The 21,301-nt window shown below is 35.6% G+C and overlaps 1 protein-coding gene across 1 annotated transcript in view; it reads left to right on the forward strand.

Annotated features, from left to right (window-relative positions):
• Window positions 1–21,301, forward strand: part of LOC120771841 (pneumococcal serine-rich repeat protein) — a 162,416-nt gene that overhangs the window by 13,615 nt on the left and 127,500 nt on the right. The window contains exon 2 of the mRNA XM_040100084.1: window positions 18,455–18,500. Within this exon, the coding sequence (XP_039956018.1) occupies window positions 18,455–18,500 (46 nt within the window). The remainder of the gene's footprint in view (window positions 1–18,454; window positions 18,501–21,301) is intronic.

Raw genomic sequence — 21,301 nt, forward strand, 5'->3', positions numbered from 1 at the left:
TTTCAGTTTTGGAATGCAATTTCTTTCAGTTCATATAGCGCTGTTGTTTGTAGTAACTCCAGTAACTCTCCAAACTCACACTTTTTCAAAAGTGGTTGTAGAGGGCAGTTAATGCTTTAAATTTATAGGGCGTCCGCGTTTTTGAAATTTGTATAGTCTCCAAACTCTAGACCTTTTTAAAACTGGTCGTAGAGGACAGTTAATGCTTTAAAATTACATGGCGCTGTTGTTTGTAAAAAATTTTGAAAGTCTACAAACTCTACACTTCGTCAAAACTGGTTGTAAAAAGCAGTTAATGCAAATGCTTTAAAATTTGCTGTTGCTTGTTAACACTTTTGAAAGTCTACAAACTCTACACTTTGTCGAAATAGGTTCTAGAGGAAATTTAATGCAAATTCCTAAAAATACATGGCGCCGTTGTTTGTACAAAATTTCTCCAAAACTTTACACTTCGTCAGAACCGGTTGAAGAACGCAAACAATGTTTAAAGCAAAGCAACCAAATATTCAACAAGCTAATTTATGCACACACCGCTATTTTAATAAGTCTCCAAACATTCTCAAAATATAATATTTATTAAAAGCAATAAGGTTTTTGCCTAACTAAGCAAATAAAAAATTATAACTTCAACCTTCAGACCGCTGACCACGTACCACAAGTTAAAAGCTTCTTTCTTGACATAAATATGACATATCAGTATGTTATGCCAGTCAAATGAAGACTCAAGCAAATAAAGTAAAATGAAATAAAATGTATGGAGTATAAGAAAAACATGCGCAAAATATGCGGTAGACGCACGTTGAATTGAGTGACAGGCGAAACATGCTTGGAAAATCAATTACACGCATGTGACAGCCACAGCAGCAACAACAGGAACAACAGCGACCAACTCGCGAGCAATAACAGACAACCAAATATGGCAAAAATATTAAAATATGAAGAAACGAAATACGCAAAATGACACAACGGCACTTGGGGCAGTAGAAGCAGTAAAGGAAGGCAAACAAAAAATATTAAAAAAATAATAACCACAATGGAAGCATAAAAAATCACGCACTTAAATACAAATAAACCGCCAATGGCAGCGGTGAATTATGCGGTGGCATGCACGTACAGAAAACCGTTGCGCATGCGCGAATGCAGACGCCGGCTGGCAAATTTAAGAAGTTCTTCATTTCTGGAAGAAGCATGTGAAATGCGACGCTGGCGGCAAATAGGTGATATGAAATCAAGCTAAAGTGTGCAAAGAAAATGAAGCGACGGTGTAGAAGTGTGAAAGGATTGGGCGGATATTTGTCATTAAATAAACAATAGGACATAGGAAATCATGCATGCCTATTGAAATTTGCATAATTGGTTAGATGACATACATTTGTGCTGCGTTTTTTTAAACTATATTTATATAGCTAATGTGTGTTTCAGACTTGCTGTTGTCATGTTATAATGCAAATATCATCGTTTTAAAAACTCTACAAAGTCTACACATTCAATGTGCTATAAAAAAATTATAATTAAATAACTTTTGGAATAGGTATAGCTTGAAATTTGAATTTAAAAAGTTTTTGAAAACTCTACAAAGTCTCCAAAAATCAAAAATATTAGAATACTTTGCTTAAGTGTACTTTTTATATTCTATTCCTGCTTTTCGTTTTCATAAAGGTAGCTTGAATCATCGTTATAAAAACTCTACACTTCCAATATGATATAAAAACATTATCAATAAATAATTTTAGGCATAAGTATAGCTTGAGAATTGAATTTCATAAGTTTCTGAAATCTCTACAAAGTCTCCAAAAATCAAAAATATTTAGTTTGTTAAAATATCAGACTGCTTTGTTAAAAATACTTTTCACATTTTATTGCTGCTTTTCGTTTTCATTAAAATCGCTCGAATAGCATGAGCTGCAAAAAACTCTACACTATTACTTGTCAATCACCTCTTTGCAATTTCATAACAGCCTCTACTTCAACAAAGTCATCGTCTCCCACTCTTTCACATTCTTCATGTTTTTTCTTGCACATTTTATTTATAAATACTTTTTTACTGCTTTCTTGTTGTACTTCTTTGCTAAAATTCGTCGCCACATAAGCGCATACACGTTGGTAATATGTATTATCAAAGCCACAGACAACAACGATGTTGTCATCCTCACATGCCTGTCAGTTGTCGCATGCAACACACGCACTCTCATTTATGCACGCACTTCAGCACTTGCGCATTCATCACGCTTCCCGTCATTATCAGCAAATGTTGTCATCTAATTGAGTTGTTCTGCCAGAAAAATGCGCAAAAACGACAAATACACCGACCATAATGACAGCCATAACAACCGCTTGAACAAGCTTCATAAAAATATTACAGTCACACAAATCACAGGCACGAGCAGTGCCAACAACAACAACAACAACGGCCGCAGCTGTAATAACAAAAAGCTGTAGAAGCGCAGAAATCGCTGCTGAATGATGTTAAATTGCCGCATTGGCGTCTGCATGCAACAAAATCGCAGCCAAAGCGGGTCTTCTGCCTTCTCTTCACCCAACGGTGGTCACTTCAACTGACGCTGCTGCGGCAATCAACCTCGGCCGTCAACATTTGCATACATCAAACGCACAGCAACATTTTTCTTCGCTTGCTGTGGTTTATTAAATTGTTGTTGTTGCGTATGCACCACCACCATCACCACCGCAGCAACCTATTTGCCTGCATCTTCATTATATGCTCAGCAATTGCTCTTTCATCGTCTAATCCTAATAAAATAGTCAATATACAAGTATGCAACATTAATCGCTCAACGGTTTGATCGGCAGGCAACTGCTGTATGAGCTTGTGTGTGTGTTTAATTTATGCGGCAAGAGCATTACGTGGTATGCAACATTAGCTGCAAAATTGTTGCACTTAATCGCACACATGCATGCGAACGCAACTCGTTTTCAGCCACTTCATCAGTTCATCCGTTTGTCAATCGGTTGGGGCGGCGTGATGTCGCGCCGCTGGCTTGTGCTTCCTAAATCAAATCCCGTTCGGCTGGTCTGTTGACATGGCTTATCAGTGCTCGGCGAAATTTATGTATATTAACCATGCTGGCGATAATTGGATTATTTTCAATTTCATTCACGGATTATCGGTTGTCGTAAACACGCGCCGGCCAGCCCACAGCGGAGTGTGGAGGTGGAAGGCAAATTGACGTAAAGCATTGATTAATCGCCTTTGGTGCTGGCGCAGTCGCTATCGAGGTGTTGAAAGGAGAAAATAGGTGTTTATTGCTATCCTATGGTGTGGCGCACGGCTACTGTTTATCTTACGCAAGCGGTTTGTTGTGGAAATTTCACAAAAAAGTTAATAAACTACGTAAAAACTTGCTGATGCTCTAAGAAATTGTGTTTATCGATTGAGAGTGTGGTGTAAATTTGTTTTGATATTTGCATGCGGGGCTTATTTGATGGATTGCTTTATGTGCAGGTTTAAAAAAGCTTGAAATATGGTTTTAGTAGAAACGAGAAAGTCTCCAATTGCAGAATACGCAAATTTTTAATAAGTAAATGTGTTTTTATAAATACTAGAATACCAGCGTAGGCAATATGCAAATTTTTAAAAAGTCTCCAAACTCTCCAAAACTTTAATTTGTATTTAAAACTTGCTAACAACTTTCTCTGAAAAAGGCATAAACGCAGTGTGTTAAGCACATTTCAAGTCCAGTTTCTATATACATGTGTAATTTTTTGTTGGATTACTTTAAATGCAGCTGCAAAGGAGTTTGAAAAATAGTTTTGATAGAGAGAGGGAAGACTTTACCAGAAAAATGCACTGATGTTTAGCAAGTAAAAACTTTTTTAATCAATATACAAGTTTCTTAAAACTGACCAAACACTCAAAAATTTTAATTTGTGTTTTAAACTTGGTTATAACATTCTTAGTAAAAAGCATAAGCGAACACAGTATGTTAAGCACAATTCAAGTCCAGTTTCTATCCACAAGCGCAATTTATTTATTGTGTTGCTTTGAATACAGCTGAAAAAGAGTTTGAAATATTATTTTGGTAGAAACAAGAAGGTCTCCAACAGCAAAACACGCAGATTTTTAACAAGTAAATGCTTTTTAAGTACCAATAGCATATAAGAACAGACGATATACAAGTTTTGAAAAACTCTCCAAAGTCTCCAAAAATTTAATTAATGTTTAAAACTTTGTAAAAGCTTTCACAGCACAAAATTTAAGCGTGTACAGTATATTAAGCACAATTCGTGTCCAGCAAATCGTACAAGAAAGTGTACAGGTTTACAAAATAGCTTAAAATTATGAATCTTTTGTGTCTGCTTCTACTCCTTTTCTACCAGAACTCGCTTTAGTTATAATAAATAACCTTGTATATATCTGATGATATTAAGTATCCACTTAGCAGCTAATATTCCCAATTATTATTATATTTGCGCACTTATTTCCGTTAATATGCAATAAATCAACCATTAGAGTTATCGGCATTCAAGCGCGCAAGCGAAAATTAAAGTAAGTAAGTAACCCGCCACAACTCAGCAGTCACAACTGCGTTTGGTAGCAGCAAATATCATAAGTTGCCTAACTTCAGGTGATTTATATGCATTGCAGTTGCATATAAATCATTCCAAATGTACGTAACGGTGCAATAACTCAGCGACATATAGGCGCAATACTCCAACGGATACATAAATATGTGCGCAGCGAAATACAATTGAAATGAGACTTGCATTCGCATTTATGGCCACTTTGAGAAGTTGTTAGAACAATTTATTGCCACAAATTGTAGCAAAACGAAACTGCATGCTGCGGTAAATGGTTGAAAGGGGGTAGCGCAGCGTGTATGTATGCCCACATGCGCGGCAGCAAATGTGTTGAAATGTGAGTGCATTTTGCCGTGGCTGTAGATCACTTGGAAACATAAATTCCAAACTTTTTTCCAACTGCCTTTTGTTTACATTTTTCTGAGCAGCGCTTTTCCATTTTCGAGTGTGTTTTCAGCAAACTTTTCCGCTTAAACCAGCGCTCTTGGCATCTTTTTATTTGTGTGTGCGCTGAGCGTCGGTTATGCGTTCAAGGTCATGTTCATACATTTTAGGCCTTCCCAGTTATGTAAGGAAATAACCGGCGGCAAAGAGACCACGCACACTCACTCACTCAGAGAACACAAACATGCATATTTATTGTGACATTGAAAATTCAAGTCGCGCCATGTTGCCGCAAGCCCACCTACTCTTACTGCTTCATCTTTTCCTCTTCTTCCATTTCTTCCTCCTCTTCTGTGTATACAACATGGCATTTTGGCGCTTAAGTGCTCCGCATACTGCGAATGGCAAGCGCTCAAGTGCGGCCTACAACACACACACACACATACACTGACACAGCTACATTTTTTATGTACATTTAGCAGTTGAGCGCATTTGTTGCTGCTTGTTGGCGCGGGGCAACACATGTTGCCGGGGCAGCTAACACTGGGGTAAGCGGGTAAGCGCTATTAAACTTGACGTGCGTTTTAATGTCAACAGCAGATGTTGCAATTAATTTCACATTTTTTAAGCGCATGTTCTTGTAAAGACTCACTTTGTTCCAGCAGCACAGCGCATTGTGCAGCACGTTACGTATACGCGGCGTTGTACCGTCTCAGGCGAAAACCAAGCGCACGAGTGAGCGGCAGTGCGGCCTTTTCTCAATGTTAACAAGACTTTTCGTTAGCGCCCTTCTCTCCCCCGGTTTTCTTTTTCTATTTGCTCGCACATTTGGTTGTTGTTGTTGTGGTTGTGCATACCAGTTTAAGCGTTTAACTAATTGCATAATAAATTACATTTACAAGAAATTTATTATCACCAGCCGGGTTTTTCGGGTGCTGCCTTGCGACGTTTGTGCGTAAAATGTTTGCGTTTGAATCAACTTTTGCGCGTGTGCGTGTGTGTGCGCGCTTGTGTAAATTCTTTAAGCTGGTATTTATGGAATTTTATAAATTAAATTTTGGCCTACAACTTTGTAGTGCTAACGAGTAACGAGTGAGAACTCTTTTGTTCAAAAACTAGTTGATTTATGGCAATAATAAAATTTAAGCTAGAAATATTATAATTAACAAACTATTTGAATGGGAGTCATAAATTGCGCTTAAGGAAGGTGTGACTTGGGTGTAGTTGAATTATTGAGATTTTAATTAAAAAGTTTATCAGATGGCTGGATTAGGAATAATATACTCTATCAGTTTCATTGTGTTTAAAAGTACCGAAACTTCAAGTACATGCAAGGAATGATTGGACAATAGTGCACTGATGTTTAAAATGCTTGGAAAATTATGCAAACTCTCCTGCAAAATTTCATTTGTAACAAAAGGCCAAACGCCTTAATAATAAGTTCAAAGGTCAAAAATCCATTTTTAGGTATAGTTTAAGTCTACGAACTCACCTTAAAAATGATAAAATGTTTTGATTTCTGTTTCTAAGTTGTAACTATGCGTTAACAACAACAAACAGCATACTTTAAACAAAATTGTCCTTCTTCAAGCAAAAAAATATTTAATTTAAAACTTTTTTCAAACTCTCCACTGCTCACAAGCATTTTGAATAAGAGTTTTGAATCGAAAAGTATTTTTATACTCTCAAACGACTTGTCAACGAAAACGTAGTTCACCAGTTTTTGAAACTCTACACTTGTCTTAAAACTTATAAAAATTGTAAAATGAATTAAATTTATTTTATTAAAGCAAAAAATAATATTTTATAATTTTTTCAAACTCTCCACTTACAATTTTTATCTTAAATATAACTTTCGAATTCAAATTCCTTCAAAAAATTTTACTTTCAGACTATTTGCCAAAGAAAATGTAATTATCAAAATTTTGAAACTCTACACTTTTTTTTAAATCTCTGCTAATTTATAGACTTGCTATCTTAACTCACGCATATTCAACACAACAAATTAATTTGGTATTTTTAGTTACTGAAAAGTCTCCAAAGCCGCACTAAACTGCGCTTTTTCGAAAATTAAGCTGACATTATATAATTGACTAAATTAGAACTGTCAAAACCAATCAATTTTATTTATAAACGTATCAATTTCCGCAGCATTAATATTCTTACGAGCGCCACTGTACGCAATTATCACACCTAATTAAGCGACATACATATGTATGTATGTTTACCATATACTCTACTCATAAATAGACATCAAAATTAATTGGTTTTATGTACTATATGAAAGTATGTATGCATATATATGAGTCATATGATCGGCCTAAGCATAGGCTGTGCGCCAGATATTTCACTAATTAAGTTTTATGTATCGCATAATATTTTCATATATTTTTAACAGCAAAGATGTGATTATGTAAGCTTAATGTATAAATATATATAGTGTATTTTGTGTGCAGTGATTATGTAGTGTTGGCAAATGATTCCAGTTCTGGTCAACTGGATTTGGGCAACATGAATTGAGAGCGGCATGATTTTAAAGAAGTAATTAATGTATCCAAAATTGAGTGGATTTACTTAGTTGTGGTGCGCTAACCAGTTTAGTCAGGCTTAAGTGATGCACAGTGGCGTGGTATAAGATGGCAACAAGATAGCGCAATTTTATAGTGACGGCGGATTTTCCTAACAGTAATGATATTTACATTAATTTTACTGCATTGTTGGTGCTTTTGAATTTATTTGTGGTTTGGATGAGAATTCTATTGTATCCGAAACTTTAGCTGAGATGCAAACCTGTCTTTAGTTTGCTGTTTTGAAAAAAATTCTAAAAATTGTCTGCACTGTGACACCGTGAGACTAAATATTGGGTAGTCGAAAAAGTCCTTTCGTATTTAATATTTAAATCGCCTATCGTATAAATCGCATTTTTCTACACACCACTGTGCCCACAAAGCCATTAGCTTAAAATGTTCATCAGTCAATTGAGCGCTGAATATTAGCAATTTAATGACGTTCTGCAAATAAAAAGCATTAACATTTGCAGAATCGGGTGCAGGTGTTATGCAAATATACAAGCAAATAATAAAATAGATATGCGCCTATGTTGTAAAGTGTAAATAAAAGTATTAACTAATATTGTAATTTAATATACAATATAATTTTAGAAGCATTTAACTATTTTGTCCTTGCACTAAAATATTGCAGTCATGCCGGTAGTTGCCATATTGTAACGCAGTAAAACTGCGATTGACTTTAACTAATTTTCAAAAGCGTATATAAATTACACAGGCTCTTAAAAAATATATAAATACTAGAAAAATATTAAAGAATTAAAAAAAGTAAGAAAAATGTATAGATATCAATGTTTAAGCTGGCAACGCTTAATGAAGCTTACTAACTTGAATGCGCGGTGTCCAGTGGTGGTTGGTTTACCGAAGTAGGCAACTTCAAATCGAACAATCATGTAAGTCAATCAAACGGATGTCGGGGGGCCTTGAAAGCATAATAAGCTGTTTTTTTGGGAAAACCACAGGTTGTTCCCAAAGCGGCCGCTTAATTTTAAACAGTAAAGAAAAGCTTCAATGAGAGGTCAGAACTACTGTAACTTTAAATTTCTTCACAAAAGCTGCGAATAATGATTGCAAGATGTTACAACTATGGTTGTGTATCTGGAAGTTGCTAAACTGAAACTCAATCTCAGTTTTCACTAAATATCGAAATTTATAAAATGTGTGCCCTTTCTTTCACTTTGACATTTGGACACAAGAAATTCACTGGAAACCAATAGTATGATTTACAAATTTTCATACAAAGTCTGTTTGGGAGAAATTTAGTATGTAAGTACACATTCTTGCAACTTTCCACACCGCTTCCTGATGCAATGCATTTAGTAGCACAACAAGCTACTTGCAACAACTTAACTTACTCATTGCCAGCAAACAAAAAGTAGTGGAAAAAGAGCAAAGGCATTGTGTATTTGCAAACCGCAATAACGACTGCGTTCAACATGCCACAGCCTCAGCAGGAAGGCAGTAGTGGCATGCGATTTGTGCAAAAGTGTGAGGCAGATGATTTCCATCGATTGTCCGGCCGCGACGCGCATACTTAGGCGCGCAAGTCAATGAGCAAGCAACACCTTCATTTGCTCAAAGCTACTTGCTAGAGAACAGAAGACTTAAATGCATATGTAGGTATATGTATGTATGTATGTACATATATAAAAATGCGCACATTACCTACTATGTGTCGCTTCTTAGCAGAAAGTATGTATCTAAGTATGCATGTAAGTTAGTAAGTGTAAATGAATGCGCATTTGTGACGGATGAAGCCTAACGAATGCTTCACAATTAACACCATATTATGTTGGCGTGCCGAGAAGCTGAAGTAGAATGCAAAATAAATAAGTGAGAAAGGAAAAATAAAAACAAAAATAAAACTAGAAAGAAATAGAGTGCTTAAGCAAAGGTAGCGCAAAAAGTGTTGCAATGCTTAAAGGCGCGAAAATTTTGCAAGAATTTGAAGAGAAAGAACTTTTAAGTTTTTGATTAGTGGAGACTTTGGAAACTTTTTGAAAAATACTACTTTAAAACGCGAAGGATTTGCCAGAATTTTAAGAAGTAAATTATTAATTATTTTCTAGGTTTTCGATTAGTGGAGACTTTTTGAAAACGAATAATTTATTGTGCGCAAAATTGCAAGAACTTTAAGGAGCAAAATTATTATTTTTTTAAGTTTTCGATTAGTGGAGACTTGGAAACTTTTCGAAAACGAATACTTTAAAGCACAACAAATTTGCAAGAACTTTAAGAAGAAAAATTATTAATTTTTGTTTCAAGTTTTCGTTTAGTGGAGACTTCGGAGACTTTTTGAAAACTAATAATAATAACTATTCTAATTTAGAATAGCAAAAGTATTCTATTTGTTAAAAACTTTTGGTTAGTGGAGAGTTTGTAGACTTTTAGAAAACTGATATATTCTTTACAGATCGTGAAGAACCTTTAAGCAAGTAAAATTTTAAGTAACACAATTAGGGTTATAATATCATACTTTGATTTAAAATCGACTTACCACAGCTTCGGTCCAGATTTATTGCACGAAGTCTGAAAAATAGCAAAAATATTATTGTTAGAGACAGTGGAGAGTGGTATCTTCTAAAATAGAACATTTTCGTTTGCAGATAGTTTGTAAGAATTTTAAGATGAAAAATTAGTATTTTTTATGTTTTTCAATAGTGGAGACTTTCTGAAAACTAATACAATACAAGAAAACAAGAAGTTTGCAGGACTTTAAGAAAAAATAGGATCATTTGTTTTAAATGTTGGATTAGTGGAGACTTTGTAGACTTTTTGTAAACTAATACAACATAGAAAAGCTATTATAATATAGCAAAATAAGCAAAAATATTCGACTTGTTCAAAATTTTTGATAAATGGAGAGTTTGGGGATTTCTAACAATTTACAACTTTTAGCTAAAATTTGAATTAAAATCGACTTATACTGACATGCCATTTGAGAAAGTTGTATTCATTTAATATCTGCTTAGAGAACGGTTTCGAATGTGTGTATAATCAAGAACTTTCACCACTCCGAAGCTGCCCTGAACCATATGGGTAACATTTAAACTGTTACAACAACAATAAGTAGATGTCTCTCGCTAAATTTACAAACTTTTGCTTATTTTGCTCTGAAAAGTATATATTTCTTTTTTGTTGTTTTCAGCGAGTTCTTTTACGCTAACTCTAGTGGCAAAGCTTATAGTACTAAAATTTTCTAAAAAAAAAACGCGGAAGCACGAAAATGAGTAAACAACCTACCAGTGAGTTAAAATCAAGAGAGGAGTAGAATACGTGACAGATCGTCGGTGTCTTTGCAGACAACTACTCAGCAGCTGCTCAGCGGTTATTTTCGCGACTTTTGCATAAACTTAACACTACAATCGGGCGCTCTCATGCCTAACGGGGGCCGAAGTCCATAATACTTAAGCATACAACCATTTAGCTGGCTGTCCTTTCAAATGAGGTGCCATTGCTGTCAGTCAAGGTTCTAAATGATAAAAGCTGGCAGTGGCAGTGACAGTACAAATAGCAACAACAAAGCGCAAGCGAAAGAACGTGTGTGAGCGTGTTGCAAGCGTGCTTCTCAAACACAAAGCGCAGCGCGGCGATAAGTATGACCACATGTGTGTCTGTGTGTGTGTGCGTGTGTAAGTGTTTGCGCTTTCATTGGCTTGTACGCATGCGCGGTTTTCAATTAAAAAATCACAACCACAAAAGTGGTCTACCGCTGACTGAGTGACTTAAACAAGCAACAACAGCAATAACAACAACTATAACAACAACGGCTTAGCTAACACACAGAGCAGACAATAACTGCTTAACTACAGACTGGCAACTCTAGCCATTTTCCCGCACAAATGCTCGCTATGTAAACATGTGTAACTGCTTACCCGGTACTAATACACATACATACACATGTGTGTATGTTTGTATTAATTACCAACTATTTGACCGTCTAACATGCCGTTGACGTTTTAGCCTGTTCATTGGCTGGCATATAATCAAACAAACAATTTCTAATTTCATAATCAGCATGTACGACAACATGCGGAACAACGTTTAAACAACAACAATAACAGCGACAACAACAAGCGCAACTTTTACCACTTGGTGGTTGCGTCAAGTTCGTCGAATTGTTTGCACACGCATGACAGCACAGCAGCGAGTTTGCTTTGTTGTTGTTTTGCGGCTTTTCGTGTTGGTAGACACCATAAACCTAATATGCAAATGTGTGTGTGTGTTTGTTGTATTTGCATGTAAATGTGAGTAACTCAATTCGCGCATTCGCAGAATGTGTGGCTGCCACACAACGCTGCCACCATCGCCAGCACACCGGTTGTTGCCGCTTGCAACACGCAGCCGCTAAATGTTTTTCTAACACCGCCGCCATTCCAGTTTGCCTTTTCAATTTTGCAGCAATACCACGAGTTGTGGCATTGCTTGGCGGCTTGTCGGTGCGATGCTTGGTTGCACGTTGAGTGCATTTGAAGAATTTCACAGATAAAATCATAACAATTTTATCTTAAACTTTATGCCAATTTAGATAGAACACATTTCTTGGAGCAAGTTGCCGGAAAAAGCATGTGGAATAAGCGAAAGGAGAAAAGCTGGCGGCGATCGGCTGTCACAAATCAGAAAAGTAATACGAGTTTTGTTCTAAAAGTATCGCGAATTTTGTATTTTTTAAGGTCAAAATTGAAAATTGAATCACCTCCAGCGTTTTTCACCGTTTTTTCCAATCCTCAAAGCACATAAAAAATATTTTTATGATCTCGTATAGCTCCGTCTTCGATGCAGTTTGTATCCCGTCACCTTCGACTTAATTTGGTGTGCCTTTTTCGGTCTTGCCTCCTACGGTAGCTCCCATTGGGATGATTGAGCTTTGTTTTCCATGTCATAACCAAAAACCCGTGATTCGTCACTAGTAATGAACCTCTGAAGCAGATTTCAATCGCCGCGGACTGAGTCGCTTAAACTCCTGAACAATGCCAAGGCGACGCTGTTTTTGGTCGATATAGGTCAGTTTTGGCATAAACAACAATTTCTCTATTGGTTATTCGACAATTGGCCAATACAATTTTCTTCATTTCTCAATGTTTTCTTCAAAAATTAATATTCAAAGTAGCCTTGAACCTTGTCAGCATAAGTAAAGAATATGAATAATGCAAAAAAACCGCGATAATTTTTGTGAAAACTGCGTAATTTATACCCAGAAATTTTTTGTCCATGACGAGTTTTCAAATTTTCTTTTTCTTGACATTTCCATATCTACATTTATTGTAGATCAGTGAGCTTTCGTAGTATCTAACAATGAGGGCACTGAAACTATACCAAAAGTTTTGACTTTGATTAATGGAGAAATATTTGAGCTTTTTTAGCGAAGAATAAAAGTTTTTTTCATTTCTTAAATATGTATATCAAGCTTCAACATAAAATACAATAATATACAGCACAGCAAATTATTCATGTAATATTTTTTGTCAACATATTTTGTGAAAGCTTTCAATTGTGCTGAAGTTCTAGTTCTACATGATAATCAATTGCAAGTTCAATATGGAGTTGCAGTTCTAAATATGTTGGTCAACATTTTTTGTGAAAGCTTTCAATTTTGCTAAAGCCTTAGAGCTTTCATAAGCACTTCTCTGTCTACAAGATTATCAATTCCAAGTTCAATATAGAGTTGCAGTTCTAAATATTATTGGTCAACATTTTTGTGAAAGCTTTCAATTTTGCTAAAGCTCTAGAGCTTTCATAAGCACTTCTCTGTCTACAAGAATATCAATTTCAAGGTCAATATATAATCGTAGTCCTACATAATGTTGGTCAAAATTTTTTGTGAAAGCTTTCAATTGTGCTGAAGGTCTAGAGCTTTCATAAGCATTTTTTTGTCAACAAGATTATCAATTCCATGTTCAATATCTAATTGTAGTTTTACATAGAAGATCTTACAGTTTATTGTGTGCTTTCACTAAAAGCTTAGGCTGACACTTAAATTTCTACAAAAGAAATAAATCAGAAAGCTCTAAGTCACATTCAAAAGCTCTCACATGCATTTTTAAGTATATTTTGGATATTAATAAGAAATAAAATAATTTAAAATTGTTACCATTTTAGGGTGTAAGCTTACAACATAACATGCAACATAACCATTTATAAAGTTTGTCTAGGGTCAGCTCAAAATAAACAACTAAATATGTGCAAGCAATTACGACACAACAACAATTTTATGTTTTCTTAATGACTTCATCATTCATTGGAGCCAATGTCACCAAGCTGTTTGTAAAAAATTTTCCCATCAATACTCATTGCTAATACTTTGCGGATGGCATAAAGTGCCAAACTCATTAGCCATGTGGCGCGTGATACCCGAACCAACGTACCGACGTTTATATATATGAACACGTTGACGTTGCCACCTTTCGGGCAAATGACAAATGATGCACAGCAAGCCAATAACGGTCAGCAACGGTTGCAGCGGTCGGAACGGTCGCAACGAATGACGGTCGGCCAAATGGTCGACTGCCCAAATGACTTTAACCTACATTTCTGCATTTTGTTGTTTGCTGTTTGGCAGCAAACGTTGCTTTCAACACTCACTTAGTACTTGAACTCGTACGAACTGCATGACTAAGTGTCTGCAACAGAAGTTTGCAGATAAAAGCACATGTAATTATGTAACCAGCAATACGAGGCACATGGCAAGCGAGTAAGTACATTAAAGTAAAAGGAAGTTAGTGTTGCAGTGTTCCACTTGTCCATTTGCTGCTTATCGTGAGGCTGCCATTTCGTATTTGCGGCTGTGTGCACTCGAGAATTTCATATGAGCTCATCAAATGGCTGTGCTCAGTTGTTAAGGAAGGATGCTACGCAGTAGGTTGCAGTTGTGATAATTTGTTGCAACATTATGAACCGTTAAACCAGATATTTGGGGGACTTTATTGCGCAAGTTACTCGATGGACGTGTAGAGGTGTTTGATATTAAGGTTAAAAGTGAAACAAGTGTCAAACTTCGATTGTTGGAGCTTTTGGATGTTGGAGTAAAGAGGCGTTGCTGCCCCCGGTGACCTTAAAATATTTATGTATATGGTGTTAAGTTACAATTTTCTTGCTATGCTATGATATTTCAAAAATATATGTATACTCTGCATATTTTTATGAAGGGTTTGAGATACCGCTAACATTATATATGTAAGCCTGAATGTAGGCAACATGTTTCTAACTTTACTAATATTTCAAAAAAGATGGAATGAAAATTGGCCATATTGAGAGTTATAAAAAAGAGGGTAAATAAGTGGAGAATTACTTCCAATAGCAAGTATTAACGGCCACCTTCCTCCTATTTAAACCCTGTTACAAATTTACGTTTTGCTATATGTTACAAACATCATTGAAAACAACAGTAAACAATTCAAGGAAACATTCACTAGTTTAGGAACTAAAATTAATGCAAGTAATTAGTATCCTTCCATTCGGTTTCGTAGATAACGAACTACTTTGGTTGGAAGCATAATGTATTAGGCATACTGTCAGCAGCAAACTCAGGCAGTAATTAATTATTAAACGCGACTGTAATAACAGAGTCAAAGTCGTACTAAAGGGGATGGCAGGAAAGTGAAAGTTTGAGCATGTTGGAAAAGAACTGAAACAAAAAGTGAAGAGCTGACTCAAGCCAACATGAAGCACGAAATTAATATATTTTCATCACGCTTGTTAAGTTTGTCAGCGGAGAATTAGACTCGGCTACTCAAGTAGTAATTAATTTACGGGTTGTGCACAGAAATCGAATTTGACCTACTAAAGCTGATGGAGGTAAAAAGGAGAGAGAGAGAAGGAGGAAAAGCATTGGGGAAATATACTTATACATATGGGAATAGACGACAGTAGACTGTTAGACAGAGGTGTATGTATGCAGGAAGCAATACTGGCTAAGTGTGCGCGTATAAAGCAGCATTTTAGGCGTTTAATGGTTGGAAAAGGTTGCACGAGGGAAAGTGTTTTCAATTAGTCTAAAATAATTGAATTAATTATGCTTTTATGAGATCGTTGGAAAGGAACAGGGGGAATATAAAAAGGACAAGTATAAATGTGAAAGCTGTCGGAACATTGGTTTGTGAATCATATGATTTTGAGTGAAGCAACTTTGGTTACTGTGATAAAAGTGGATAAAAAATGAATACAAATAATTTCGAGTGTTTAGAAAATATTGCTTTTTAAAGTGAAAAAATACAGTTGAAGCAAGGCCATGGCTTGATGGCGTGTTTCCAGACATTGCCTGAGGAAAATCAACTACAAAGGATTAGTATACTAAGTTTAGACGTGGTAGATTGAGCGCTGAAGACGGAGAACGTAGTAAACGCCCAAAAGAGGTTGTTACCGACGAAAACATCAAAAAAGTCCACATAATAATTTTGGATAATCATAAAGTGGCATAAAGATGGCAGGCATCAAGCAAATTTGTGTATGCTAACGCTCGGTGAAAAGTGGGTGCCTCGCGAGCTCGCTTTTAGCGAAAAACAACGACGAGTTGATGATGCGGAGAAGAGATTGGAGATCTTCAAGCGTAATAAAACCGAGGTTTTGCATCATTATGTGACAATGTGTGAAGCATGGTGCCATCTTTTCAATCCGAAGTCTAATCAACAGTTATCCGAGTGGACTGCAATCAGTGGACCCGCTCCAAAGCGAGGAACAAGTGTATGAAAACGACGGCAAAAATCCATGAATTGGGCTTGAAATCGCTTTCGCTTCCACCATTTTCTCCAGACCGGACCCAGAGCGATTATTTCTTGTTCTCAGATCTACAAAGAATGCTGCCTGGGAGGAAATTTTCGTCGATTGAAGAGCTGATCGTCGAAACTGAAGCCTATTTTGCGGCAAAGAACAAATTGTACTACAAAAGTGGTATCGAGAGATTGGAGGATAGCTATAAACAGTGCATCATCCTTGAAGCGAACTACGTTGAATAAAAAAAGGAAAACTGAAATTCTTAAAAGCAAAGTCAAGCTTCCCAAAACTTCCTTGAATATATAGCGATGTTACCCCGTAAGAGAGCTTCATTCAACTGTTTATTTTGGAAATTATTCTTTGTAAAAAATGAAATATTGTGGACAAAAGTTCGAACTTGGTTTTCTAAAGTCAATAATGATAGGAAAATAAATCTAAATATTATATTTTCACCCAACCATTCTTGCTTGCCAAGAAAATTATGCATTCAAAATGTAAAGGCAATACTGCGTTGCCGAGACTCTCTTCCGCGCACACATACCGAAATATTTTCGAATAAGCCATTCTAAAGATATTCAAACATAAATTTCACATTTTTAAGCGCGGAAATGAAAATGTGTAAATCAATGCATTTTCAGCAATAAATTAGAAGGAAATCGAGCGAGCAGCCACACGGCGACAGACAATTGTGTAGCGCACTGCGGGTGGTGGACCGGCTACAGCAGCGACTAGCTGCCGCATAAATACCTGAACACACACACAAACACATTTTTTGTTAATACAAACACACAAGTTATGCATGTGTGTGTGTGTGTGGGGCACTGCTGCGCTTGCCAAAGATTTATCTTCACCAAATATCACAAATCCGTAAATCTATGTTACGGAAATGATTTCGTGTCGTTTGTTAACGACAACTTTCGTGCAAGAGAACGACTTTTTGCTCTTTCCTGCGGTATTTGGATTTATTAATTAAATGATAGATACTTATTTGTGGCATTCAGGCGCGTTGATATTCACTTGAAATGCGCTATGGAGCAAATTATTTTACTAATATTCATTTTATTGATTAAAAATTTCTTTGTAAAATACCTTTTGCAGTGATATACAAAATTAGCAGTGATAGAGACATTTTTTTATATAATATTGTGCTGGTTTATAGTGGGAGCGACACCCTCAGTTAATGTTGGCAGCCAAAAGCCCCGCATTATCAGCAAAAAGTGGAAATGAATGAAGCGCACATAGAGATAGCTATATAATGTCGGCATAAAATACCGTTATTTTATTATACGACATCTTGTTAAACACATTGAACTTCCTGTTTGATTTAATGCCAAAATAAATTAGCGCTGACAAAAGGTTTGTCGTTCAAGTGAAATTCTATGAATTCGCTCATCACTCGGTGTCGGTCTAAATACATATGTATATTAAAGCGGGTCGATTTTCAGGTAGTCAAGAGAACCGAAAATTCGTGTTTGCGGGAAATGTTCCTTGGATCGTGCTGAAGAACTTTGCCCCAGAGATTTTGGGTCAAAATCCGGTTTCGAGCCAACGATTTCCACAGATCGCCAAAAACCTATTTTTTCCTTACTTTTTGTTATTTTATCTACCGTTTCCAGTGACTTTTCAATCTATTTTGAATGTAATTTATTTTTTTTTTTTCAAAAACTATTTTCATTGGTTTAATAGTTTTCTAAGAAAGTTACTGCTCTACAAAAATCGTGGAGGAGCTTCCCGTTACAATAAAGAGCGCATAATTGAATAGACTTTCTCAGAGGCGTTTAAGAACCTATTTTTCAGCGTACGAAGTGAAAAAAACCCTTCGTGGTTTTTGACCCCCCCTAATACACATATATGTCTGTATATTTATATAAAGAAGATTTCTTATATGTCTTCAATATCATAATCGCGATTGTTAAAACAATGTGCCATATAATGAAATTGCACTTTCCCTACAAAAAGTACCGTAATAACTGTTATATTGCCTTCTTGGAACTGCCTGTCTGACTTTCGAAATTATTTAAGGCGTGATTATGTGTTTTTCTTCTACAAATACTTGCAAAACAATTTCTATTTCTGATTTTGTTGTAGGGTTTTACGACGGAGTTGGCGCTAAGCTGATAACAATCTACTACCACAAGATGAAGAGCAAGCATTATTTTATTGTAGATAACCAATTTTATTATGCTCATAGTGCAGTTGTTGTTGTTATTAATTTGTATTATACATTTAAATTAATATTATATATTTTATTTTTGCAGGTTACCACAGCTTACGGTCTATGCCAAGATTATTTACCTCCTGATGGTGAGTGAAATTTATAGAACAATAGAACGAAGTATAGACTTAAGTAGCTGGAGTGGTTATTATTGTTTTTTTTTGTAAAAAGCAACGTAAAAAATTAGAAAAAATTAAGAAAAAATATACAATATGAATAATAAACAAAAATATTCCGAAAATTTTTAAAATAAATTAGTTTATTTGGAACAGAGTTACCACCAAATCGACCAAGCACAGCCTTTAAGTATTTTATCTATAGTTATATTCAAATGGAGTTGCCTTTAATTAGAAAAAATCCAAAACAAGTACAAACGTTAACTTCGGTTGAAGCTATAATAACACGGTCCAAATGCAAAAGATTCCACTGTTCAGTTTGTATGGCAGCTGTAAGCTGTAGTGACTCGATATGAACAAAATCTTTGGATATTTTAGCATTGCTTTAGCTGAAAGCCTAGACCAAGTTTCGTGAAGATATCGCGCCAAATTAAGAATTTTTCCATACAAGCACTTATATCCGATCGTTCAGTTTGTATGACAGCTATATGCTATAGTGGTCCAATATGGGCGGTTACGACAAATGAGCAGCTCCTTGGAGAGGAAAGGCGGTATGCAAATTTTCAGATCAATAACTCAAAAACTGAAGGACTAGTGCGCGTATATGAATTTATTTCGGAGTTGAGTTGCAATCGATTGACCAAATTGAGTCTGAACAAATTGAATGCCAAACGTAGCAACATGAAGAATAACCACTAACGGTTTTTGAAGTCCTCGAAATACTTTTGGGATGGCCTTCAGCTCCTTCAGCGAATTTTGTTTTATCTCTTCGATGAATTGAAAACGGGTTGCACGGTGCTGCAATATAAGTTAGATAAAGCGGAAAATATCACACGGAGTCAAATCTGTTGAATACGGTGGTTGATCGATGGTATTCATTTCGCTTTTGGCTTTAAATTCGGTCAGAATCGTCGCTCGATGTGATCGTTCGTTATCATCGTGTAAAATCCATGAATTTTTGAATCCACCATCCCGCCGTTTTCGACGTATGTTTTTACGCAATCGCCTCAATACGGCCAAATAGAGCTCCTTTTTGACCGTCTGTCGCTCCGGAAAAAATTCATGATGCACCAAACCACAAATATCGAAAAATTAAGCATAATCTTGATTTTTGAGTGGCTTTGGCGTTGTTTTTTTGGTTTCGGCTCGTTTTTTTCCATCCTTTCCGATGATTGTTCACTTGTTTGCATGTCAAACTCACGAACCCATGTCTCATTGGCAGCTATAATGCTCTCCATGAATGTGGGATCGGAATTCGCACGAGCAAGCATGTCTAAAGAAAACTGTAAGACGTACAGTAAACCCTTTTTGAAAAAATATCCGCTTTATTGGTACCAGTCAACCAAGAACGCGTTTCATACCCGAAATATGCACCAAAACCATTCGAACGGACTCCCGAGAGGTATGACTCTCTTGCCATCTCTCGTAACACTTGTTTGACGAATTTCAAGCATCTTACTCTTCACTTTTTTAATATTTTAATCAGCTGAAGAGGTCGAAGGTCGTCCAGAACGAGGCATGTCTTCAACGATCTCTCGACCGTCTTTAAAGGCTTTGTACCACTCGTAGTCTTGTGTTTTTGATGAAACTGAATCACCGTCAGGCTTTTCCAACATTCACAACGATTCTGCATACGAAATTTTAGTTAAAAATACAAAATTTCATTCTTTGTTCGATATTTCAATCAACGCACTATTGAGGTGATACGAATGAGCCTTATTTGCCCATACGAACATGGAAAGAAATGTGAAAAAATTTCTACAAAAACAAAATTATTTTTTGGTGTAAAAAAACTGAAATTTAACATGTAGAAGTCAGACACAAAAATATTGTCTACCGGAATAATTATTATTATATCAATTTTTTTTTACTTTGTTTAATAATTTTTGTTTTTTAAGTGTTTTTTTTACATTCTCAAATTAATATTTAAATAAAAGTAAAAGCCCATTTGCTCGCTAATTAAATTATTATGCCGGAATTATTTGTTTGCATACAAGCTGTTGGCGTTTACCTTTTTCACTATACCGCCACTAGCACATACAAAAATACGTACAAACGAGCAAAAATTATGAAATAAAAAGTTTATTTACACATCCGTGATTGTTTATGGGCAAATTGTTGACATTTTTGAAATTCCAACAGCAGGCTAAAACTGTCTATCACTCACTCACTAGCTGTGCCAATGCGCAGAGTAACCCAACGAGCGTAACTTGTGAGATAGCAAGTTATTAGATGGTTGATATTGAAAACAAAAAAATATAAAAAAAATACTAAAATAATATTAAAATATAAAAAAGCCCTATTAAAATATATAAACAAATATTAAAATATAAAAATAAGACTAAAATTAAATATAAATCCATTTAAGGACTTTTTTCATGTTTTGAGATACAAGTTAAGATTAAATTAGGTGTAAAAACTGTTTTCATATTCTGATATACATATGATGTGTAAAAATATGTGGATGCCACCTTTTTCACTATACAAAATTCTTGCAATCCTTTTCCTTCAATTTCTCAAAACAAGTCAGGCTGCTAGTTCCAGCAAAAGTGTTTATGTGGTTATTTCGTTTTTCAGCTTTTATGTGTCAAAGCTTGTTAAATATTTGTTTTTAAATTGTCGATGTTTAATATTTAATTAATTTCATGTGTACTTGCATATACTTGAACTTCGCGTTTTAGCCGAACACGGTTTTTTATTTCTATTTGTTTTTGGTTGCAACATTATAAACAAGTTTGAAAATAAGTAAAAAGCATATAAAACTCATAAATATA

The sequence above is a fragment of the Bactrocera tryoni genome, chromosome 3, assembly GCF_016617805.1.
Source record: "Bactrocera tryoni isolate S06 chromosome 3, CSIRO_BtryS06_freeze2, whole genome shotgun sequence".
Taxonomy (NCBI): Eukaryota; Metazoa; Arthropoda; class Insecta; order Diptera; family Tephritidae; genus Bactrocera; species Bactrocera tryoni.